This window comes from Alligator mississippiensis, chromosome 3, assembly GCF_030867095.1.
Source record: "Alligator mississippiensis isolate rAllMis1 chromosome 3, rAllMis1, whole genome shotgun sequence".
Lineage (NCBI taxonomy): Eukaryota > Metazoa > Chordata > Crocodylia > Alligatoridae > Alligator > Alligator mississippiensis.
Genome location: NC_081826.1, coordinates 125,994,983 through 126,020,913, shown reverse-complemented (window position 1 = coordinate 126,020,913; position 25,931 = coordinate 125,994,983). Strand labels below are relative to the sequence as shown.

Genomic DNA, 25,931 nt, shown 5'->3' with positions numbered 1-25,931 from the left:
CACGGTTTGCCAGTCCACTGCATAAAAAGGTTGGGAACCCCCGAATTACATAATACATGTAGGGGCCTAAGGACTCGTCCGCAACAGTAGCGGCACATATTGCAGATGCTTTTTTGTTTTAATATTTTTCTGCCTAACCATTACAGTTCTTCCATCAGAGGACTTAAACCCTGGACAGCAATAATGCATGCAGTACACATGCAAAACTCTACTGGTTAAAGCTTATATTCTTCTGTAATACTGACAAAAAGCTAGTATAACTGGTAAGGAGCTTCTCCCTTAAAGGAATTTCTTACCTTTCACTGCCCCTGAACGGATGTGCTGTGTGGCTGCAATTCTTACTCCATTTATTCTATTGCTCAATCTGTTGTCAGTTTTCTTTATTTTCTCTCTGTGTAGATTAAACGTTAAGACACTTTTCAAGGGGTTTAAGCAAAACATAATGGAAATTCCATTGGAAACCTCCAAAAATCCTCTAGAAATGAATGTATTCCAGGATCAGGGGCCAACACTGCAAATGGTATTAAAGTACCTAGTTAAGGTATCATATTTACTTAAAACCAAGACAAGATTTCTTCCCCCTTCCTCCTGCCCACCCTCACCACTTACCCTCGGTCACAGCTCTGACCTGCATCATCCCAGCCAGACAGCAGTGGAAGTGGTGGCAGCAGCTCTGGCCTGACCTTGGGGCCAGAGCTGCCACCAACTGCAACCCTGCTACCTAGCTGGGCAGGGGCTAGAGCTCTATGCACTTTGTGCCCTAGACTGCAACTGGGGCCAGAACTGAGGGTTAGCAGCAAGGGTGTGAGAGTGGGGGCAGATGCTAGGGGGCACAGGTGCAAGTGGCAGGGGGTTATAGGGAAGGAGCCAGGCTGCTTGCTTCTCTACCACTACAGCGGGGAAAGCAGCAGTTAGGGGACAAATTTAAGATGACCCCGAAATAATTAGATTGTATATGTAGAAAATTATAACAAACTCATAAATTGTCCATGTCTAGAGTCTGATTGTTAGGGGAAGCATCTTAAAAATTTGAAATTATCTTGGATTCAGGTAAATATACTAGAGACAAGACAATAGGCAGGAATTAGTGTTAACATTCCTCAGGGAATAAAGAATAGTTGACATAAACTCCAGTATTGAATTTACAGGCATTAGGGCACTGAACAGCAAGGATGGCAGATGTATTATTTGCATTTAAAATGAAATATACAATGAGGGGGAAAAAACACAGTCTGTCACTCTCATGGGCTACTGCACTTGCAAGAAGATCTGAAATTGATCCAAATTTTAGGGCCGATTTTATTTAATACATTCTACAGCAAAGCAAACTGTCATAGGTTTCAGTCAGCTAGCATCATTTGATTGTAGGAAAACGTTAGATTGTTTTACTTTAGCCTTTCACGAAGCAAAAATTGGCCAGAAAAAGGCAATCCTATACCACTTTGACATCCCTATTTATCTGTCCTCTGCCCCTCATACATTTCACTAATTTGCAATTGTGTGACAGGAATCTATGTTTGTCTCTACATTAGCTATACTAGTTCTTTACAATATTCTCCCTTTTCAAAATGTGGCTTACATGCCAATTTTTTTAAACCAATTTGAAGCATAAGCAAAAAGCTGGAAGTATATGCCTAATCCGATCAATAGATAAGAAACATGTAAACTGACAGGTCCACAATTTAAGACTTACAAAAGACTTAAGTTATGAAATAGAAACACAAAACTGTTGGTTGACAAAGGGTATCAAGCCTTTAAGGATTTGCTGAAAATCAAGTGCAAACCCTAACCAATCTCAATTATTAAAATAAAGAAGCTTCATCACAACCTAAATTAAAACACTTTTACTGACGTTACGCATTATATTTATATAATTTAATAACTGGTGAAAAAAAGTAAGTTAGTGTAAGATTAAAAACCTACTTTTCAAGCTGTGGCTTTCCCTTCTTGTTTATTGCAGCTAAACTCCGTTTCTCTCCTGTATGCTAGAGCAAAAACCAAAATGACATTAAGAAATTCCCATCATAAAAATCATGCAACAACAGTTTAACCTAAGACTGGACAAAAATGGAGGGTTCCTACAAAATTTAAGACTTCTTTAGAAGTAGAAAGCTTGATACTTTTCCCATTATTAAGAGCCCATAATTAAGGCAGCTAAGTAAATTACAACACAGATAAAAAAGAGTCTATTCACAAACTATTTAAAATGCATTTTAGATTGAACATAAGAAAACAATTTATGCTTACGCATTGCCTTGACTGAGTGCTACTAGCTAGTGGTTAAAAAACCCAGGATTTAACCTATATTTGGAGGAATAAACCAAATGGTTTACATGATTGCTGGAAACAAGATACATAAATATTTTTCTCAACATAAAAAGTATGTTTATTCACCATTGTCCCTAAATAGCAGGTAGTATTTTCCCCATTCTGGTATAACATTCAAGTTTCACCACCTAAAGCTTGTATACCTCAGCCTCTATTACTTCTAGACTGAACAGCAGAAACTTGGATACAGGTACATCTATGTCAGGGCTATCCAGTCTTTAAAGTGTCTGGTGGTCTCCTACCTTGAGAGCTGCAGCAGCAAGGACTGTACACATGAGCTACACCAGCATGAGCTACAGGACTCCTGGGCTACACACCACCTGTGCCACCCCTTCCTCACCTACCATACAGGCCCCCAGGGCCCCACTTTCAGCTCCTCTAATCATGGGCCTGCTGCACCATGCTGTGTGAACACCCTAGGCTATGAGCCACTCCATCACCCATGGGCTATACCATGCCACCCATCCCCACCTCCCAGGGTAGGGGCAGGAAGGAAGATCCCAGAGACCCTGGGTAGAGCTGCAGCCAGAGCAACGGAGCAAGTAGTGGCTACGTGGGAGCCTGGGGACCAAAAATTAACCTTATGGCAGGGCATGCACATCTGTCCACTCTATTTCTGTAGCAGCACAGGTGTCACATCTGCCCACGGCCTGGATTACTCTGTACATTTGGCTTGTAGTGGCCAATTCAGCCATTAATACCCAATTCTGCTTATGCGATGAAAAGGTGATGTAGCCTCACACTACACAAATGACTTAAGTGTATGATGCACGTGTCATTACTTCCATTACTGTCACTTTTGAAATCCTTACAAGCACAATGTTTCAGCTACTATTAAAAGTGAAAATAGCTCCCAGTCACAAATACATGCTTCATGGCAACTGTATCACCCAAGGTTACAGCATTTAAGTTGATAATACCATTCAGACATAGGCAGATGCAGAGGGGCTAAAGAGCTGGGACTGTCACTGCAAGGGTGGCTGCACCTCCCAGCTGGGCCCCAGCCTTCCCTTCCTCACTCCCTACACAAAAACACACAGACCACGCTGCAAGAGCAGCAGCCAGGGAACTGAAGTCTCTGAAGCAAGTAAGTAGTCCAACACTGGCTCCCCACTGCCTTCTTCTCTGTGCTCTGCAGGACTTCTCCCATTCCCCCCTCATACTCTCTACTGGGTACAAATAGTGGATTGCTGCCCACCATCACCACTGCTGCCCTGGCCACTCATATGGAGACCCAGACTCAGTAAGGGACAGCAGCAGCAGGTGGATTCTTCTTCCCTGAGCCTACGTCCTGGAGAACCAGACAAAGCAGGGGAACCCACCCAGCTGTGGTGAAGGGGAGGGGGGTAAAAGTGGCAGGAGTAATGGAAGTACCACTGAGCAGAAGCGAGGAAGTGCCACATGAAGTATCACTGAGCAGAGGGAGAAGGAGGAGACACGGGGGATGGGAACCCTTACCTGCTTCAGGGACTTAAATAAGTTCCCAGCTGCTGCTCAGGCAGTGAGGTCCAGACTCCAGTAAACCCAAGGGTCCAGGGCTGCAAGGAATCAATGTCCCAGAGCTACGCTGTGGAAATGGGAGGGTGCAGTTGTGCCATTGAACCCACTCTGGGATTTGCCCCTGAATTTAGGCGTGGTATAATAGATGCATCGAGTACTACTTTAGAAGCATCAGTTTATAGCAAGACTGCTCAACCTCCACAGCCTGGTTTCTCAAGTACTCAAACCACAGGTCACTTGAAACTTTTTAAATGTTCTGAATTCAAATGTGCACAATTAGCATAAAATGAAATTAAACTGTTTTCTGAATAATTTCTTCATGAAACATTGAATTAAAAAAAATGTAAACCCAGAAGGAGCTACACACCTGGTCAAGTAAGTTTGTACAGTGCTCTGCGTGTTGTTGGATGCTGTAGCTTTTTCTTCCCCAGTCTATTACCCCATTCTGTTCAGAGTGCTGTATGCTAAGGCCATCCAAAGAAGAGCATTTTGTACTGCTAGTTGTGCTAAAATTAAATAAAAAAACCCCTTTATATTACACAAGATGAAGTTCCAAAAGTTTCTTAAAAGCAAAGCACATACAATTTTAGTTGAATTCTGGGAAGTAAAGGAATTACTGTGCTTTTAGCAAAAAAGAGAAAAAAATCTCTCAATTAGTTTCAACACCAAATGTCACTAGGCAAAAAGTTATGGTCTTGTGCAACATACATAAGTTAGTTCCATGAAGACAATTAAGTGTTCCTTGAATATAGCTACTTGTTATATAGCTAGCTTGACACAACTTAAGGTTGCAGAAGGTAGCTGGTTTCAATATGCATATCCTAATAGCTAATAGTAGTGTTTATAATCATGAAACCTCATGCACTTAAATCTGGAAGAAATCTCTACTTTTTAAATTGCTCTAATCCATTTTTTTCACGTCCACTCTTGCATCTTTAAGGACATATTTACTGTGACTACATATGTATTATTTCAGGAATTCAAAAGACATTTGGGCATGTAAACAGGAAACCCCAGACACCACACTTACCACTCTACTTCAATGCAGTCACATGGAAGCATTTCCAATTACCTTTCTGGTTGTTCACTATGCTAACTGCTTTTGAAGAACACTGGAAATCTGAATTAAGCATTTGCCAGTTACTTTAAGTCTCGTAATGTCTTCCGCTGAAACTACCCATGGCAACAGACAATCTGATACTAAGCGTGAACATAATGGCCAACATGCACTGCTCTAACAAGATTTCTTATGGAGTCAATAGGGCATATAGACCTATAACCCATCCTTCAACTGTCACCCACAGATGTGCCCAATTGTTGACAGGAAACAGAGAAGAGTAACAGTAAATAGTCTCAAATTCTTGGAGACAGTATTTTGCAATGACAATTTGCTTTTAAATGCATTTTAAGTAGTAGTTCCTTTTTATGGGATCATTCTTTTTTGTAGAAGTGGCAGGGAATATCACATACCCAGTCTTATCCCAGTGAGCAAGCTGTGTGGAGAGAGTACGCAGGGATGCTGTGTAGGTTTTCCTAAAATGCACCACTGTTACACCACAGCAGTATTGTTCAGGATCCAGGAAGTACAGCTTTGTTTGGACAAACACTTAACAGCGCTCTCACTCTTAGGTGAGACTCCATTACTAACAAACCCAAAGAGAGATAGGAACAGAAATTGTGTCCAACTTGCAGACGAAAAGGACTTTTTAGCAGGACACTTCTGTCCCTGCAGCAACCAAGCAGGACAAAAGGTCTCCAATGCTGTCGCTCTACTCCCTTTATAAAGACTAGAAGATTCTGGATGGGAGACAAGAAAATGTCTCCCATCTGGCAGCTTGTAGAGGTACCACTTCCAGTTTATTAAAATATGCTGACAGATCTGAGAGATGGACTGTGCAATGTGGTGAATCCTATCACACTTTACTATCCCAGCAAGTGGGATAAAGCAAGGAACACTTTTCCAGTTACAGAAATGGGGGCCAGGGTTTCATAAAGCAAGGCTTCAATCCTGATCCATTATACCAGTAGACATAATGCCTGGTATGGAGTCAGAGGCTGCTGGCAGACATTAGTATGACTGCATGATTTGGATCATCATGCCAGATGTATAATTTTGGGGATTAGGATTTGAGGAATTGTATGCCCAATCATGCAACTCTTGAAGCACACAGCCAGGGACAGCCAGTGGACTCATACCAGGTAGGAACACAAAGCTGTATGTTGCAGAGCAGATGGAAACCCCAGGTCCAGGATCCAGCAGGGAACAGCCCCAAGTCCTGGTTTGGAAACTGGGGCTGCCAAAAAGACACCTCCCCCCTGCCCAGTCACCTACCACTTATAACATTCTGTGAATCTCCAGGGTGCTGCTAGCTTTTGAGACAATCCCAGACATCTCTGCAAATCAGCATGTTCTGAAAAGCTCACTCAAGACTTAAATACCCAAAAACAGTAACCTATAGCCTGGAGGCTGGATCTGTCCCTAGACGTGATGGGGTCCAACCCACAGCACAGGGTAAGAGCAGCACAGCTCAGCCCAATGTGTGTCCTCTCCCTTGTGCTGAGCCACCAATTCCCTCTGCAGACCTTACTGCTCTCCCTACAGCAGAGGGCGCTTTGGTAAGCAGCACTTCTCCTCTGGCAGACACTTTATACCAGAGGCAAGCTCTCTTCCTCTCTTCCCATCCTCACCCCTCTGCCCTGCAACTGAAGGTGTGTGTGGCTGGTGGTGGCAGCCACGCCACAAGGACTCAGCCCACCACTCTAAAAGGTTGCCAACTCCTGCCCAAAAACATGGATCTTTGGGAAAGAAAGGTAGAGGTTATCCAGCCTACATGTTAAACAAGTGAATGTTCTGCAACATTAAGTATTTTCCAGAAAAGACTTCAACAGAATCCCATTTCCTCTTACACATATATTAAACAGACCTTTTTTAATATTTATGAAAATTAAAAAAAGCTTCAACTCAAAAGGACACATGCCTACTAAGTTAAAAGTAATTTAGGTTTTAAAAACAATGTGCATCCACTTCAAAGATTCAATACCTACTTGGCGACAGGACTTTTCCCATTAAGTTTCTTATGAACCACTGCACGTTGCATGACATCTGGAAAGAAAAAAAAAACAACACAAATAAACAGTTCTGATAGCAACAATTGCACCTATTATACTTTACAGTCTGCTCCAGTAAAGATTTTAAGCTATTTAATTAAGTTATTTGTTATGACTGAAGCACGACAAATAGCACAATGAAGGCCACAGGCCCGAATCTTGAAATGGATTCTTGCTATTGCTGTAGCCTCTTATGCTCGTCTAGGTGACCAGACCATTTGGGCTCTGCACAGCTGCACAATTAACTGACATCAATAAAGTGATAGGATTGGAACACTTAGTTTTAATGTTTTGGAAAACAGAACACAGACAGCAACCTATACATTTCTCAAGTAGTGGTATTTGGGAAAATTGGCTGGCACATCATCCTCAAAGCGTAGTAAATCAATGGCTCAACATCTAGTTGGCAGCCAGCACCAAGTAGAGTGTCCCAGGGTCTTCCCTGGAGCATTTTTTATTCAATATCTTCATCAATGACCTGGAAGGTGGAATGGAGTGCACCCTCAGCAAGTTTCTGATAACACCAAACAGGGGAGAGTAGTAGATACAGTGGAGAGAAGGACTACAATTCAGAGACTGAACAAACTCAACAAATTGGAGGTCTGGACCAAAAGAAATCTCATAAGGTTCAATAAGCAGAAGTGCAAAGTCCTGCACTTAGGACAGGATTGTCCAACATACGACCTGAGGGCTGCCATGCGGCCCGCCAAGCCATTTTCTGTGGCCCACGGTGCTGCAATGGGAAACGAAAGTAAACACTGTTTACTTTCGTTCCCACCCCTTGTCCCTCCCCCAGCAGCTTCCTAACAGCTGCTGACGGGCTGGGGAAGGGACAAGGTTCCTACGTGCACTGTGTCAGCTTGACGTTGCCTATGCGGTGTGGCTCCTCCCCTCTCCCTTCGTTTCACTGTCCTGTCCTAGCCCCGCCCTCCCTCATTTGCATGCTGGCCCTGCCCTGCACTGGTCCCACCGGCCATGCAGGCCGGAGCAGGTTTCAGTGCAGCGTGCGAGCGGGTGCGGACGCCGGCGTGGAGGGACGCTGCGGCTGGGCCTGCGGGAGATGCTGCTGCCGCTGCTGCGGCTGTTGGGGCGGGAAGCTGGCACCACTCCCGCCTCCCCGCATCCCCCTGCGCCCGCAGACATCACGCTGGGGGTGGTGAGTCACGGGCCCTGGGGAGTGAAGGAGCCCTGCCGGTCGGGCTCCGGCTGCCCTGGGGGAGAGGGAGCAAGGGGGTGTCCCTGCACGTCCCGCACCCCCCTGTAGGGTCCCCGCATGTCCCCCTGGCTGCTGAGCCCGGGCATGCAGGTGTGGAAGCATCCTCGAGGCCACCCAGGTGGCAGGGAGGACACAGTGGGGTCAGGCGGTGCCCGTTGACCCCTGCCCCCCCAGGCCATGGCCGGACTGGACAGGCACGTGAGCACCTGCCCCTGCCGGCCCACTAGGTGATAAAAAGTTCATGATCCAGCCCCACATTCAAAAAGGTTGGACACCCCTGACTTAGGACAAATCAATCCCATGTACTGGTACAGGTAAGTTGCAGCAAAAGAAGTTTAGGTTAGATATTAGGCAAAATTTTCTAATCAGGGGGGTAGTGAAGCACTGGAACAGGCTACCCAAGAGAGGTTGCAGAATCTTTATCCATGGAATTTTTTTTTTTTTTTTAAAGGCCCAGCTAGACAAAGCCTTGGCTGGGATGATATAGTTGGGGATGGTCCTGCTTTGACCAGGGGTTGGACTAGATCAGCAACCTGGGGGTCATGACCCAAAAAAGCGGATTGCCAAAATGTATGAAAAAGTTTCAAACAAACTTTAAAAACTGATTCTCCTTTGAAGGAGATAAACATGGGAAAGCATAGTTTTTCCCTTACAGGCTGACAGAGTTCCAGACTGCAAGGGGTTGCCTGAGGCCCTTCATGCCCCACACCCCCGCCACTCTGCCCCACATACTGGGGGGCTAGGGCCTGGGGGCAGTGGGTCAGGACTGGCCATTGGTTATAAATGGATCCTGGTACAAAAAGAGGTTGAGAACCACTGGACTAGATGATCCCCTGAGATTCGTTCCAGCCCTAGTTTTCTACTATTCTATTTGATCAATAAATTAAAGTATAAGTACCCTGGTTGCATGCATTGGAGTAAGTCAGGGAAAAATAATTAATCAATTAAAAAAAGAGAAACATTGTACAAGTTTCAAAGTGCTAGGCTTCTCCTCGGGAGTCCAAGTCAGTCTACCGCAAGTTCTTAACTGCTGAATAAGAAGCCTCTTGCGCCGATAATGCATTTCAACATAACAAACAAAAATTAGAAGCATCTGGTGTGGAAAAAACTACACAGGTTTTATTATACTTAAACGACGAGTTGCTTGAGGCAGTGGTCTTCAATTATTACACATTTATATCTAGGGATCTACCTAAAGTGTGTAGGGGCAAAGTAAAAATCGCAAGCTGCTTGCAGCACCTGGCACCATTTTCATGGTCTTTTTGCAGCAAGCACCTCCTCCCTGGCAACCCAACCCCTTAGTGCTAATTGGCCCAGAGGGCCATCTTTCATGTGGCTCTGCTTCTCACTACTGATTGGCATAGAGGGCTGCCCTTCATGCAGAACCACCCCTTACCTCCGATTGGCAGGGAAGGGCAGGGCTGCATAAAAGACTGTCCTGTCGGCCAAACAACAGCAGAGGGAGTATGGGGCAGTTGACATCTTGGTTGCTCCCCTTCATGCCAGCAGCTTCCCCTCCACCTCTCCTGGCAGGCTGCAAGGCCACGTCACAGCAGCTGCTAGCTCTCAGTGGGGAGCCAGCGTTTTATTTTTAGTAAGATTCCCCACTCCTCCCCCCGGCAATTCTGTGCAGAATTGTGGGGAACACAAGTTTGTGGCAATTGCCAAAACTGCCCTTTTCACGGTTTCTGCAAAAACCATGAAATTGCAAACTGAATAGATCCCCATTTATATCCTATCAAAAAAGTAAAAGTTTTCTTGCTCCTGATGCTGATCACAGTCCAAAGTATCTTTCGACTCTAGTACTCCGAAGTGTAGAGTGCAGCTTCAGGATCAAGGAAAGAGTATTACGCTGTGAAAATTTTCAAATAAGATAGCGAAGTTTTGCACACAGAAGTGATAACCAAACAGAGCGCAACATATCTTGCAGCACTAAGCTCAGCTTGTAACCTGTTCACAGAAAACAAGTAGAGACACAAAGGAGTCGCAAAGAATCACAGTGCCTATAGTAAGACCAATTATTCTTAGTTTCTCAACCTTGCTGTAACCTTTCATTTTCAGGCACTCTAGAAAAACATGCAACAGCCCTATGAAATTAATAAAAGCATCCAGTAACACATTTACTAAAACACTGTTTATACGTATGCTTGGCAGGATTCTATTCTTATTGATAAATCTTGATAAATGTTGATTTCACTGCACACACAGACTAACAAAAAATACTTCCATTGTTAACAATTGAAAAGGGACATAAGAAAAGTGATGGCTGATGGAGTGTGACATGACAGAAGGGAGCATCATACCGAATGTAGTTTTGGACTGCAACTCCTAGAAACCCCAGGGGACTGGGAATAAAGGAAGAAGAAATGACAGAGCGGACAATGGAGCTACAGGCACGCAGAGCTGGGACTGAGGGTAGCTCTGCTGATCAGCTGGCAGTAGTCCTACAGTAGTGGTGTTTGTCATTAAAGTGTGTGCCTCCCACAGCCCTAATTTCATGTAATCCTAAAATTTTTAAATCTATTAAAAAATAATTACAATAAATGCTTAAAAGTAATCAATACTATCTGTTGAAATTATTAAAAATAAAAATTGAATTCTGCCAAGCCTATTTATATGGAAGTTTTTATGCTCCAAATGAGCAAAGAGATTTGGAGAATTAGTTGACTACATCACCATTTCCAAAATGAAGCCTAGTAAAATTTCTCATAGAAGAACCCCCTTTGCACAAATACCTTCCTCCTGACTGGAAGCCTCTGAACTGTCCTCCTTGAAGTGTTCTGACATCTTAGTGGTTTTCAAAGAAGGCTGTAAATTACCTGCAAAGTGAGACTTATGTAATAACTTTCTAAAAAATTGCAGTAGCCAACTTAAGGGGAAAAAAAAGGCAGTTCTGCAAAGCTGAAACTACTGTAAGGGAAGAACAAGCAAATGCTATTATCTTGTGGTTACGTGCTTGCCCCCTCAATGCACTAATCACAGGGCATAGACAGACATAAAATAGAAATTCTGAAATAAAACTGCTAATGGTGTGTGTCAATCTGCTCTTACAGCAGTGTAAGGAAAGCAAAACAGTTGTTTTAGTGCCAAATGAAACAGGTTAAAATTACAAAAGTTTTGCTCCACTTATCTAGATGCTCTAGTAGTGGTACATAACATTTCAAACAGAAAAGATGATGCACACTTGTGTGTGGAAAATGCTCCTCCCTTTTTGAAACAGATTTCAAGTTACAGCTGATCAAAGTAGCCTAAACAGCAGGTACAGCTTTCTACAAATACATTTCTACAAATGCAGGTACAGCTTCTTACAAATATAAAAAAAAAAAAAGAACCATACTATAAGTTTATATATAAACTACTGCACATACCAAATACTTGTGTAGTTAGGTAATTAAGAAAATGGAACAAGGTGCATATCAAGTTGTCAAATCTCTCCAGATGTGGACTATAGTTAGGGAAGGTGTGCACAGACATGTCATTTTAAAACCAAGATAAAATTCTGGGGCAATTCTCAAGTTGACTTAGGTGAAACTATCCTTGAAAACTTGCCAGACTGAAAGGCTTTATAGTCTTTTCACAATGGAAATGGTAGATAATTTTAAGTACAGGTAAAAAAACAGCTACAGGTGTTACTGATGTTCCACTACAAGCCCTCACCTTCAAGAACGACTAAAACTGCCAAACCACCCATTTTTGTTTGTGCAAAGAGGACTGGGGTGGAAGGAGAAAGGTTTGGGTAGAAAGAGGGAATAAGAGGAATTTCTTTCCCAATATTTAAGTGTAGGAATTTTCTGTGTTTTAAATAAAACACTTCTCTGCCTCAGAAGGCCTTTGCTCTGGTAGCATCTGCTCCGAGTTCAGTACATTTTCCTGTCAATTATAAGATCATCCAGAATTGGCCCACTCACACACCTCTGAAAACTGCTGTTTGCACCTTCTTGGGAGCCTGAGAATACTAGGGGAAATCTTGTGGTCAACACAGTCAGTACTGGGTGTGCTCAGCTCCAAAAACTATGGTGGGAGTTTAAGTGAGCACATGGATAGGTGAATGTGCTGTAAGTTCCTCAAGGTAACTTACTCCTGTACCAATGACCTGAGCAGTTGTCTGACATAAAATGCCCTGCCAGGGCATTTATCTATTTGGATCCCAAACTGACTCTAGACAAGATCCAATATCCTTTAGAGACAAATTTGCCCCAGGTTAACATGATGTACAACTAATGCAAATCCTGCTTTAAGCACTGAAGCATTCAACAAAACATATCTATGAAGGAATTGATGATCTTCATTCTCCTCTTAAATTGTTCCACATCTATTACTATGACAGATGCTCCCTGAACAAAGTAAAGTAACAAGACAGTAGTACACTGGTTACTACTCTCCTTTAAAATGCCTGTAAAGGACATACTGCTTTCCCCGATGAGGTCTTGCAGGCCATTACTCAAGCTCTACAAGTGTAGGCCAAGGTCAAAAACCTATGTTTTCAGTATTGCTAGCATACTGGTATGGCAGGTGAAAGATTTCCCTCAAATAAAAGATATTAAATGTCATGATTTATGAAAGCCAAACTAATACTTTCAATTCAGCTTTGTATACCTCCAGCACTCCTGTTACTGGAAAGGAAACCATACTATGAACAGCCAAGACAATTATATATATAAAAGAATAAAGCTGCCAATTGGTAGGCATACACAAGTTCAGAACAACCAAAAAAAATGAAAATGATATCCTGCAGCCTCTCTCTTCATTCAGTCAGAATTTGGCTAGCCTTAAGGGGAAATGATGACCAGAAGAATAAGAATGCACATTACAGAATAATAAAAAACAACTGGGGTAGCAGAATAAATCTTACAACACATTCATATTATATAAAATAATCTTTAAACATTTCTTACCATGAGTGTGCAAAGATTCTGATGAAACTGACTGGAAAAAATTGTACACTCTCTGACTCCGCAGAAAAGCTTGAGATGTATTTGAAAATAGCTGCCTAAAGTGGAAGTTACAATTTGTTACGTAATAAATCAGTATCTTCCCGTGAAGGATTTAAAGTAGCACCACAAAAATAATTTACAAAAATTAAGTTGACTTTTTAAACATTTAATTTTGCATAGTAAGCACAGACAATATAAAATAAACAGCAATTGTTTTCTTGTTCATTTGGAGCTAGAACAGCATTGTTTGGGTAGAGTTTGCAAAGGCATAATCCTGTCAAAGCCAACATATACACTGTAATTTTGGACACTAAGATGTTCAAACACTATTAAAAATATTCTGAATAGTCTTCACTGAGCCAATATTATCCGGAACTTTTTAGTTGTCTGAATTAACTAGAAGTGCACTGATACATTGGTCTGATATTGGATTGGCACCAATATAAAGAAAATTAACTGTATCAGAAATCGGCCTGATGTGGCTGATAATTTGGCCAATAAATGCCCAGGCACGCAGGCAGCAAGGCTCGGCAGCATGGAGAGCTGCAGGCAGCTGGCAAGTCTGTTGTGGAGGAAGGGGGAGGGGCAGATCAAGGCCCCTCGCAGTGAGGAAGGCAGTGAGGGTGGGGCTGGGGCTGGGGCAGGTGCTGCCCAGCTGGGGTGGCTCCTACTACTGCGCACACCCTGGGGAGGCACAGGAGAAGGTGGCGGCGGCGACACATGTGTGCCCCCATATCTGCACAGGGTGGGGCAGGGCAGGCTGCAGCTATAGGCTGGGGCAGCACCAGACTCTTCCTGGCAGGGGCTGGGCCAGGCTGCGTTCAGGGCAGGTGGCAATGGGAGGGGGATGCGGACACCCCAAATTTTGCTGTAGCGCCCCCCCCATGCCTCCTCCCAGCACCGCCACCTGTCCCAAGCACAGCCTGTCCAGCCCCCTCCGGGAAGAACCTGGCACAACCCCAGCCCCAACCTATACCTGCAGCCCGCCTTGCTCTGCCTGGCTCAAATGTGGGGGCACACACCTCGCCCCCTCCCTGTACTCCCCAGATGAGATGCAGATCGGTCCCATGTCCTGCCCTACCCTGGCTGGGCGGTGCCTGCCCCAGCCGCTGCCCCACTCCCTTCCTCACCTTGGGTGGGGGTGAGGATGGGGATGATGTCGATCTGCGCTCCCCACACCCCTTCCACCACAGACTTACCAGCTACATGCAGCTGTATCAAAAAAATCGGATCGTATCAGGCTCTAAAATCTCTATCAGTGTACCCCTAGAATTAACCTATGATACGGTGATAAGACAGACCTTGGACTATATATCCAAAGCTTTACATTAACTGTTTAGAAGAGAAAAGGGTTGACTAACTAATACTACCAAAGCACTGCATCCATTTGTTAATCAAAGTCAATGCATTTTGTTACAATTTAATTTTGTCAACAGAAGCTAGTACTGTTTTACCCATGTTTGTCTTCCAGTAAAAGTGTAAATTTAAGAAGTCTGGGGCAATGAAAGCGTATTGTTAAGACAAGCTTGAGAAACGACACCCTCAGGGATGTAAAAATAAACTATGACTAAAACATAACCTTGTGATAGTGGCATGGCATCCAAGACAGCCGATGTGTAGGTATCTTAACTGCACTTCTATACTATAAAGATGCTTGGATTTCTTTAAAGCAAAACTTTCACTGAACAGCTTTGCAGCTGTTCTGAAACCACACATCACAACTTCCATTACTTTAAACCTCAAATTGGTCATGTACTCTCCAACCATACCTCCATTTTAAACTGCCTGTGTCTTATGGCTGTTGAAGTCAATCACAATTACTAAATGAGAGCTGCCACCACCAGAATCTTTACTGGTTTTCTGAATGCTTTGGCCAACATAATTCAAAGATATTGAGCACATTTTTTGGCAAATATGCTAAGCAACAAAGAAAATCACCCAGCCCTAATTAAAATCAACTTGGTTTATCTGGGACCAAAATGTACTCTATGACACTATGAATACAGAATTTTGTAGCCTCGTTATTCTTGTCCATCCATTCCCAAGAAACAGGAGAAGACAGAAAGATAAACAGATGGAATGGGATGAAAGTAAAATGCAAAAATGACTGAATTTGGTCAGAGGAGGAATACACCTCTGACTTAAAAGAGAAATTAATTAGCAAGGGAGAGAAAAGAAAAAACTGGACAGAACAAGCTATAACCTTTGGAAGTTAAACATACTGAACTCTATTTTCTTGTAATGATGCACGTCTTAATGTACTTCACTGAGGAAGACCTTATTCACAGAGTATCATATAGTGCCCAATAATTAAATTTGACTTTAGTTCTCCTAAAAATAGTTTAACATGCCTTCTATAATCCTTACCTTACTATGGGCTCCAGATCTGTATGTCGCCTTTCTTCTCTCTTCTGAAAACCCTGATTTAGTGCCCGTAAAATAGTCTTATCAAATGCTTCAGAAGACAGCTCCTTTGGAAGCTTGTGAAAGGGTTCAAAATACAAAACTGTGTGTTTTCATATGAAAAATCTTATCACTATAAAGTTCTTTATACATGCTATTGCTATATAATAAGCTATTCAGACCCACTACTGTTCCCATTCTAGACACAATAGTCAGGATACAGGCATAAAGACTGCAAAGTACAGTATTTTCAAAAGTAAAAGTTGAGTTAACTACCACCACAGAGTTTCATTAAAGTGCCAGTGTTTGAGGCAGAGAGGATGACCACAGGTAATTTTTACAGCCAATTTCAGCATCTCGTTTACATAAGTCTTCCCCATTGAAAAAGGAGGGGAAAAAACTGTAAAACAGTATATCTGCAAAATAAACAGAATGACTTAGAAGCAGGTTGAGAATATGCAATTTTCAGTTAACTAGGTAAGACACATTGCCCTAAAAAAGTGGTGGTGGGGGGGGGGAAGGGGGTAGAAGGGCGGGGAAACTAAGGCAGCAGCACTTACAGTTAACTGTGCACTGCTGCTCAATGGCAGCATGCCCCTTAGATTTGCTACCTCACTGAAAAAATTCTCTTTGCTGCTAACCATGGCATTTATTTCAACAATAAAACTTGCGACATGTTAGAGCTGTGAATGGCTTATATACAGTATTAAACACATTCAAGACAATGTTACAACTTGGGAGAGAGACATTCCGCTGCATTAATCACCATTTCAATACTATGGCACAATATACACAGCCTTAAGTTTTTCCTCCATATTATTCAAGATTATTTGAAATACCTGAGATTCTGATTTGAGGTATTTCTCTACCAATGAGGATACAGTTTTATTTTAATTTAAATGTTAGATACTTTTCCCTTTTAGTTAATCACATAACACATTTTCCAAAGTTTAACTGAACAATGGTAATGCAACTTTTAATCTCTACTATACCTTTAGATCAATGGAACTACCGAAATCACACTGATGTGGCTGTTAGCAGGTTCCTTCTGCAACTTTGCAAGGAACTGAATCCAGAATGCTACCTGGGCACTACCTACCAATTCGCTGGCAATGAATTAAGCAATGCTTGAACTGAAGCGCAGTTTAATATCAGGCAGAAAACGGATCAAATTGCTCAAGGGCAGCCTTTAGAACTTAATTAGGATTTCTAAATAGACTTGGTGCAAGCAGGTCACCCACAGTACCAAAAGAGTCGTGGTGTATAAAAGCCATCTGGAGAGGCAAGTTTTTGAAACAGTATCTTTTTAAGTTAACCACTTAATTTCAATATATACTGTCAAGTATGTTGCATGAATCCAAACCTTTAATGGCTGGATCTTAAGATGAGATACCAGATGGAATGAAATGTCCGAGTAGGCCTGGTTAGGCTTTTCAGCACATGAGAAATGACTAAGGGTCCAAGGAAGGTCTTGCAGAACCCTTCAAAGCACTCATGGATCCAGAAGTCTTCCAACCAAAAATTTAAGCTAACTACCTTTTCTCTCTCAAATCACCTGGAGCTAGCTACAACACTACAAAACGTATCAAGACAATGACCCTCACCCAAATAGAACAAAGAGCGTTCTCCGATTCCTGCAATTAAGATGAAAGATCTACAATCCTCTTCTAAGTTTTAACATAATGGCCAACATTTTACTGTACCAAAGTTAACTTTTATACATACTTTTAATAAGAATTCTTGCAGCTCCTGGTGTGTTTTTGTTACACATGTTACAGAAAGATCAGACCAGGTTACCTGATGAGAAAATGAAGAAGAAAAAGTTAGACAGTACTACCTCTTTCCATGCATCCTATGATTAGTTAAGTTTAAATACATGTGCAGTGAAGTCCACATTCCATGCATGAACACTCATGAGCAGTTCAGCATCAATTCCTCTTTTGCTAAAACAGAAATAGCGAGGAATACCCTTTTGAGGAAATTCATTAACTTTGGGTACCAACTTATACACAACCTGAAGTTTATTTCTTGAGGAAATAAAATCTTTATCTGAGCTGCCTCAATTCAAGAGTGGCCAACTGTACTAGAGTGATGCGCTGTAACAGGGCCTGCCCCTGTCACTGTAGGGAGCAGCGTGCCCAAGCCACTGCCAGCCCAGAATGGCTCCCCATCCCCCGCAAAACAGACACAGCTGTGCTGTGGCTGCATGGACCAGCTGGCAGCCTTCATGGCCAGCACAGCTGCAGTAGACAGCCCCGGGTGGGGCAACGCTCCCAGCTATGGGCAACTGGGGCCTCCTATGCCCAACTAGACAGAAGGGCCTGCACCTGCAGAGAGAGCAAATCACCTAGGAGAGGCTGCCCGGGGCTGACACGGAGCAGGCAGGGAGGCTTCCCCTTGACTGGCAGGAATCCAGCAGGCCAGCCCATGCCCAGACCTGACTGCTAGCGGGACACACAGGACCTGCCATGTGGACAATGGATGGTGGGGACCAGAATCACAAGCACAGAAAGTGCAACCTTTTTCACAAACTCTTTATTGCCAATTTGAGTTTAACAATTGTTGACTGAGGGCAGGGAGCCCACAGCCTCAGGGAAGTCTGTAATTCCAGTGGCAAGCCTCAGGCTACCTGCCTGGGGAAGCCAGAGTCCAGATCAGCAGACCTTTCACCGACTGTCTGCAGCTATAGTAAAAAGGGTCAGGGGCACACCCAGCAGAGCCCTTCCCAGGACCCTTGGCAGGTCACACGGGCATAAAACACTTTGGGGCCCAGTTAACTGTACCATCCCACCTCAGGATTACACCATTATAGGGAGTCCACCTGCTCCAGACTTTAATGAAGGAAGTCCAGAAAAATCTTGGAATATAATGCTACGTGGAAGAAATATTAGTTAAAATTCTCTCCCTACTAGTAGTTTGTTTAAATAATCATGTAATATCTTTAAAAGCTTGCCAGGCTCATAAGAGATTTATTTTAAAATTCCAAATGTTACGGACTTACTTTAAAGGTGTATTCCAAATGTTTGTCAGCCCTTTTCCTTGGTATGCCTTTCAGTGTTATCTTCTCAATATGTACAGCTGAGAAGAAAAAAGCCCCCCCACAGAATTTATTATGCAAGCTAGAGTTAAGTTGAAAATAAGTCTGCTTAGTTGCTAGAAAAGTCACCACATACCCCTAATAAAAATCATGCACTCTTACCTTTGTAATTATCTTACTAGGGCCAATGGGGCAAGGTCAAAAGCTATCCTCAAATACTGTATTTTCACACATGCCAAATGCCTCCAAGACATACCATAACTCTGAAAAATGTTTTATTTCTCTGCCTTTCCAAAAAATATGACTACATACAGCAGGGGCAGAGCCTAATCTTCAGCTCACTCACCTTCCTTTTCCTGCACAGGCAAAAACTACAATTCTAACCCTTCCATAGCTGAACTGTCAGCAGCTCTTGGCTGCTCAGCCAAAAGCTGAAACTAACTGCTGAAGACTAACCTCCATGAGCACATCTAGGATTTTGAAAAGCGCTAAAAAACAAAACAAAAAAAAAAAACAAAGTCTGCAGAGTTGTAAAATACGAGAAGAGACTGGGAGCAGATAAACTGCAAATTCTTCGGCAAAGAAGAAAGAGTAGCTTGATTAGCAGAACAGTAAGACCATAAAAAAGGAGAGTGGGTCCAAAAAAGGAAAGTGATTAGTAGGAGCCAAGTAGACTGTAATAAACCATAAAGCCACTCGACTCCCCCAGCTGCCTGAACAGAAATACCACTGTTCTGAGCAGAAAATTGGGGTCCCCACTTAAGACGCATATCTCATTTTTGAAAGGCCATTTTTGGGGGAAATAGTGGGTATGGTGCGAGTAAAGACAGTGACTTTGTTGGGCCTGAACCCCAACTTGAATCACTCTGCCCTTCATCATCAATTTGTCCATTTCCATTAAGATTTGCCTAACATAGTAGACATAAGACCTTACAAAAACAACCATTAATCAAGTTACTACTGCATGTGAAAGCAGTAACATAACATTTTAAAATTAAATGATTAAGGGTGCACTGATAAAGATTTTTTTTGGCCGATACCAATGTCTGATTGTCAACGAGCCATATCGGCCAATACCAATCTGATTGCCGACATGCAGCTGAGCAGCTTGGAGAGCAGCGTTAGGCTGGTAGGTCTGTTGGGGAAAAAGGGGCATGGAAGGCGGGGGGCAGATAGAGGCCCTAGAGGTAAGGGAGGGAATGGGGTTGGGGCAGGGACTGCACAGCTGGGGCAGGGCATGGGTTGGAGCCATGAGTGGCTTGTCTGGGGCTGCAGGGGGGGGGGGGGGTGGTGTAGGAGTGGTGGCTTCCACCACTGATGTACCCTGGGGAGGCACAGAGGGGCACATATCCCGCAGATCTGTGTGCAGGGCAAGGGCGGAGTGCAGCTGGCGGCAACACATGAGGCGGGCGTCAGTGGCACTGGAGGGGTAGGGTGGGGGAGGGGGGGCTACAGCGAATTTTGGGGTGGCCACAGCCTACCCCATAGCTCCCCCTCTCAGCATTGCCATCCACTCTGCATGCAGCGCAGCCCCACTCCAATAAGAGCCTGGTGCCGCTCTGACCCCAGCCTGCAGCAGCAGAATGCCCTCACCCCATGCACAGATCCAGGGTGCACATGCTCCTCTGTGCCTCTGCTGGGGTGCTTCAGCAGCAGGAATCACCTGCCTCTGTCAGTGCCCCAAGATAAGCTGCCTGTGGCTCCATACCGCGCACCACCCCAGCTGGCCAGCACCTGCCCCAGACCCACTGCCACCCTTACTGCAGGGGCCTGATCTGTCCCCCATGCCCATTCCCTTCCCTTCCCTTCCCCCTCCTCCCCCTCCCCTGACTTACCAGCCCAACGCTGCTCTCCAAGCTGCCAGGCTGTGCACATGCAAGCAGTATTTATTGGTGACATTATCGGCCACATTAGCCAAAAAAAAGCTGACTGCCAAAAATGTCAATTTTGCTTTTATCGGTGCTGCTATGATTTGAACCGATGTAACAGCACAACTCTATAAAATGATGTTTACAGAAAGTTTCATAACTGAAGAGAGCCAAAGCCATTATACCCCAGTTCTGTGGGGCAGGAGAGCCAAACAAGGGAAGGCAGCCCAATAGGCCAAAAGCAGCATCCGTAAAGGAAAGTGAAACTGGAAGCAGTATTTGAGGTAGGGGCTGAAGATACAGAAGTGGGTATATGAACAGGAAAGAAGTGAAGAATTAGAATATAAAGTTAAGTCTTCACACTAGTTTTTAAACACACAACCTTTTCTAGCCATTCTGCTTACACAAGAGATTGACAACAATGGACCCAATACCCCATTCATTCTTATGAAATAAGCTGTCACATCCCTCTTATGAAAACTGTATGTCATCTGCTAATGTTTAAAACTGAAGAGATGCAAGGAGTATTACAGAACCCTATTTCATTCCTGAACTGACATTCTTAAGCTAGCTAATGTAATCACTTTGATAAAGACTAAGAATCAAAAAGTGTTCAAGCCCAAAAATGATAAAAACACCTTCATTAACATTGATGACAACTGTTTAGATTTTGGGCTATAAACAGTGAATGTCCTTCTTTTGCCAGGTCTCATTTTAACTCAGAATGCTAGCATGATGGTTTTCATATAAAAGGGAACTTGTTTTCTATGCATCAAGAAAGGTAAGTGACACTGTCAGAGGCAATAAACCCCCCCCCCCCCCCTTTTTTTAAATAATTCACAAAACACTTTTTTCAGGAGTTAAGTTTGCCAGGTAATGATACCTGTCATTTATAAACCTCAAAAACTTTTAACTAAATGTATAATTAAGGACACTATGTCTTGGCTCTCTCCATGTAAACAGTTACATTATATATAGAGAAACAAGTATTGCATAACTTCTTAATTGTGGTGCCTAGGAGTTCCTCAGCAACATGGTTAAAGGGGCAACAAGCAGTCTGCACTTGTCAACTGACAAAAGACTTCTGTTGCCATCTTCAGAATATGCTGTAGATGCAGTTGCATCATTTTGCCGTAAGTCAATGTGGACTTGTGGAGGGCTTGATCAAAGTGTCATTAATTTGGACATAAAATTACATTTTCCACACTATGAAACAACTTGTGCTTCACGATTACTAATACAATCCCTATTTTAGAGAACCTGAATTCAAGGGTTTTATCTTCTTTTTAATACTTCAAGACATTTACTGAGTTGGTAATACAAGATTCAAGAAACCTTTAACTATTCTTCCCTCTCCTTGTTCTTGAGCTCATAGGCTTTGTAGGGAGTATGACAGATAACAACTACAGCACTGTCACTTGAAAAACATCAAGTGGTACCTAAAGTGAAAGTCAATTTTGTAGCTTTCCATATTGCTTTAAGACATTTTTGTTGCACTGCAATCAGCCTTTTTAAAATTTGAAATGGATGGAATGATCACCAAGTAACACCAGGCAAACTAAAAATGGCTCTATCATCCTCCAACTCAGACCATGCACAAGACACACATTGACAGCAAGTGTAATTAAGTAAACATACATGCCTAGTGCGGGCTACCTTCGTTCTGAAAATTATTAAGAGTTCTGAAACAAAAAATCAGATTCATCATCAGAACTAAAACTAGAAGGAATATCTGATTTCCACAACCAACATAACTTCATGATGAACATCTGAAGCAGAGACAGTCCTTCTGTTACTGATCTATATGGTCCATGGCCGTTTCTAACTATTATAATGCATAAGACAGTATACAACAGTGCCTTTATCCAACCTTCACTGACCTCTCTTGCACCTTTTATCTGATCGGCAAGTGCTGCTAATAACATTTTGCTCTGTGCGTTAATTTAAGCACTTTTTTCCAGTTGGCTTAAGCACAGGGATTTGAACTCACTGGTTTGCAAAGCACTTTATTCTACTGAATGAATGTGAAGCAGTTTGCTACAAGCTTCCTATATAACCTTCTGCAAGTTACTGGAACTCCACTCAGTTACTCCACCTGTACTTGCCACTGCACCTTCACTCCCTAAGCAAAGGGGACATCTGAGGAGGACTGCAGAAGTTGCAACACATTTCCTATTCACTTTTTAATTTATAGATTAGCTCAGTCTAGTTCAGAGTAGTCAAGTCGTTCTCAAATGTTTCTCTTCAGCCCCAAAGAAAATAAATAGCAGATGTTTCTTCAAAGACAGACCAATTTGTTAGAATTGAAATAGCTGATATAGCAATTCTACCTTCCATCTGCTTTTAGAAGTCGTGCCCCAAATCAAGGGTGGCCAACTTGTGGCACATGCACCATAGGCATTACAGGCAGACTCTGTGAGGGGCACATGGCATACTGGGCAGGAAGCAGAGCAGAAGACCAGGCAGAAGAAGGGGATCAGAGTGGCACAGGGCTTAATCTGTGGCACACCTGCCATAAAGGCTGGTCCCCACTGCCCTAAACATTCCTCCAAATGAGACACAACAAGACTTCTTGCTGATGGCTCCTCTGTTCCAAATGAGTAGTTTTACAGACCACAGCCCTTATTGACACGCTCTAATTCTGCACCCAATAGGACAAGCAGAAGTGGACTCCTTCCACTTTCTTTGGTACTATAGCCACCTTGTACAATTTAAAACAATGTCGTAAAGTCATCCTGCTTCTCTTTATGATATACTAATCTAGAAAATGTATTTTAGTTCCAAAACTTAAAATAAAACAAGCACAGAGAGAGACTGAGATAAAAGTGAATCAAATAATCAAAAGCAGTTTGCTCTGTCAACGTATCAACATCTTATTTCACAATTTTGTTCTGCCTCACAATGCCCAATGCAACAAACACAATTAGTTACTGAGATTCTTCTTTTTCTCCTCCTTACAATTATCTTACATCTTTCTGGCACTACCAGTTGGAAGCTAGCTAGTATGATATGATCCTGTAACTCTACTCCTAAGCACAGGGTAAAGGGCTGCGCAACTGGTACAAAAGCAGTGGGCAAAGAGATTAAGACACAGAACTTTAATAATTACAAGTTAAGTTTAACCTTCCACAAGCATCAAGAACACCTCAAAAATGCTTTGGTCTACCTACCTTCCCACTGAGGTCTATGGGAATTCACTGGAAGTCCGTCACGAGGTGTTGCGGTTCGTTCCAGCAAACTGTTCTCATTACTTGGCATGCAGTCAGCATGGGAAAAGTCGTTCTGTATTGGGGAAGAGAAAGAACATGAATTCTTTTATGGGAGCTCTATGTTCTCCAAGTCTGAACTTTAGTCACACAGGCTAAAGTGCCAGTTTGGAAGTCTAAAATTAAAAGAAGAAATAAGAAGCCACAAAAGAAACAAACCAGCAGTTCTCTCCCATGGGGCTTGGTAAACACTGCCAAACAGCAAGCATCTAGTAGTGACTGGGCACTTCACTTTTTTTTTTTTTTTTTCCCCGGATGTTCAGACATTTTTAGGATACCTTACTAAAATGCTAAGGACCTATCCTCAGAGTTAGGTTCCTTTAAGAGATCTTCAACTGGACATCCAAAATTACCTACACTTCCTAATAGTAAGCATTATTCATTGTATTATAAATGTACTTAGCTTGTAACCTGGATGTTCTTCATGTACTATTTTAGTTATTTCCATCATCTTGAAACTAGAAGATAAACTAACACTTAAAATCATTGAATGAGCTTTAGTTGAAAGCACCTCTGCCGCCATTTTTCAGCCCAGGGACACTGATACATGTGAGGCTGGAATCTGCTGCTCCAGCAGACTCAAGTAATTACCGTGCTCCAGCAGACTTAATCAAGTCTGCTGCAACATGCTGTAATTACAGCACGTTGGAGCAGTCTTGCTGCACGTGTATAGGTACCCCATAAGCCCAGTTCCCCCATCCTCTCCTCAGAAGTCATGTGCCTCAGACCCCACTTGTTACTCAGGAAGACTCTAGTCATTCAGGGATCTTACTTTTGATTGATCATAGTCATCTTTTGCTGACCCCTTAGACCAGGGTTGGGCAAAATGCAGCCCGGGGGCCGGATGCAGCCTGCCAGGCCATTCTATCCAGCCCATGGGGCCCCTACAAAATTTAGAAAATTAACATTTATCTGCCCTGGGCTGCCTGTCATGCGGCCCTTGATGGTTTGCTGGAACTCAGTAAGCGGCCCTCTGCCCAAAATAATTGCCCGCCCCTGCCTTAGTTTGCAGACTGCTAGGGGCCCGCGGACCACAGATTGAAAACTAATGTTTTACACACACAGATGGGGGATGGAGCAAAAGAAAAGATGAATTCATATAAAATAAATGTTGACATTAATGCTAATTATAGACACAGATATGAAGGTATGGAAAACCTTCATATCAGCATGAGCTGACTGCCAACTCAGGTGACAAAATGATGTGATTCTGCATAAATTAACAAAAAAATATATATGCAACTTCTTAACACTGTAAGGCATTACTCAAGGGCTTCAAAAGAGGGGACAGGTGTCTTTAAAGGTAGGTACTTAAAAAAAACCCAGTACAGCGATATCCACCTGAAATACAGGGAAAAGAGCTGGAAAAAAACCCTTTTTCATTAAATGAACAGCATATAGTGTTAGTCCACAACTGTGCACCATTAACAAATCCTGCCACTCAACAATGTTTTTTCTTCCTACCTTTCTCTTTCCCTGCCTCAAAAAGAAAGTTCTCTAGTACACTGTTTACTTTAAAAGAAACCCTGCCAGTTTTCTGAAACCTGCCAAGTTGTCCAGAAGACTGAAAATAGCTTAGAGGGTATGATTTAGTGGGCAGGGTGCAATGGATGTAATATATCATGCTTATTTAGATATATATAGAAAGGCAATACATATATTGCCAAATTCAACACACTCAAGTTAAAGAGAGCATACTTCAATAACCCAGGTATGAGCCAGAGATGGGCCTCGGATACCTTAAATCCTGTTTGCATATATATCAGAAGGTAAAGTCTATGCATGCATACGTTTTCATCTTTTCAGTTTTGTCTTAGATAAAACAAAACAAAAAAACCTTATTACAAGAAAATTAATTTCAAAAGAATCTCTGGAAGGATCACTGGTCGCATGAACTATGTTTCCTATCCCAGAATGAGATTTTTTCTTTTTGTTGACCTATAAGAAGAGACTTCATAAAACCAGGAAGGAGGGAATGCAAAATCCTTAGACAACAGTACTCATTTTTTTTAAACATAGGAAACATAGGATTCTGGATTGAATTTGAGATTATGTAGAAAGAACCAGAGGGGCCAAAAGCCAATTGTACTAAACTGTACTACCCAGAGTTGCTCTCCAGTTGTCACTTGTAGAGTGCATAGAAGAATAACATCTAGTTAGGGGGACATGGGAGGAGAGAGGAGAGAAGAGATGCACACAGACACATTAGTCACTCAGGAGCAAAAATGTGAAAGTTGCTGCAATCTCAGCTAATGCTGGATAACTTAGCTC

The 25,931-nt window shown here is 42.8% G+C and overlaps 1 protein-coding gene across 2 annotated transcripts in view; it reads right to left on the bottom strand.

The window, feature by feature from the left end:
* ZCCHC2 (zinc finger CCHC-type containing 2) overlaps nt 1-25,931 on the bottom strand; it is a 47,848-nt gene that overhangs the window by 10,608 nt on the left and 11,309 nt on the right. The window contains exons 2-11 of one of the 2 annotated variants that reach the window (XM_014606970.3): nt 23,565-23,676; nt 18,491-18,567; nt 17,215-17,286; nt 15,454-15,566; nt 13,048-13,142; nt 10,888-10,971; nt 6,874-6,931; nt 4,196-4,334; nt 1,924-1,985; nt 297-391 (exon numbers count right to left, since the gene is read on the bottom strand). In XM_014606970.3, coding sequence (XP_014462456.2) covers nt 297-391; nt 1,924-1,985; nt 4,196-4,334; nt 6,874-6,931; nt 10,888-10,971; nt 13,048-13,142; nt 15,454-15,566; nt 17,215-17,286; nt 18,491-18,567; nt 23,565-23,676 — 907 coding nt within the window. The remainder of the gene's footprint in view (nt 1-296; nt 392-1,923; nt 1,986-4,195; nt 4,335-6,873; nt 6,932-10,887; nt 10,972-13,047; nt 13,143-15,453; nt 15,567-17,214; nt 17,287-18,490; nt 18,568-23,564; nt 23,677-25,931) is intronic. The other variant, XM_019490515.2, reaches the window with a different exon arrangement.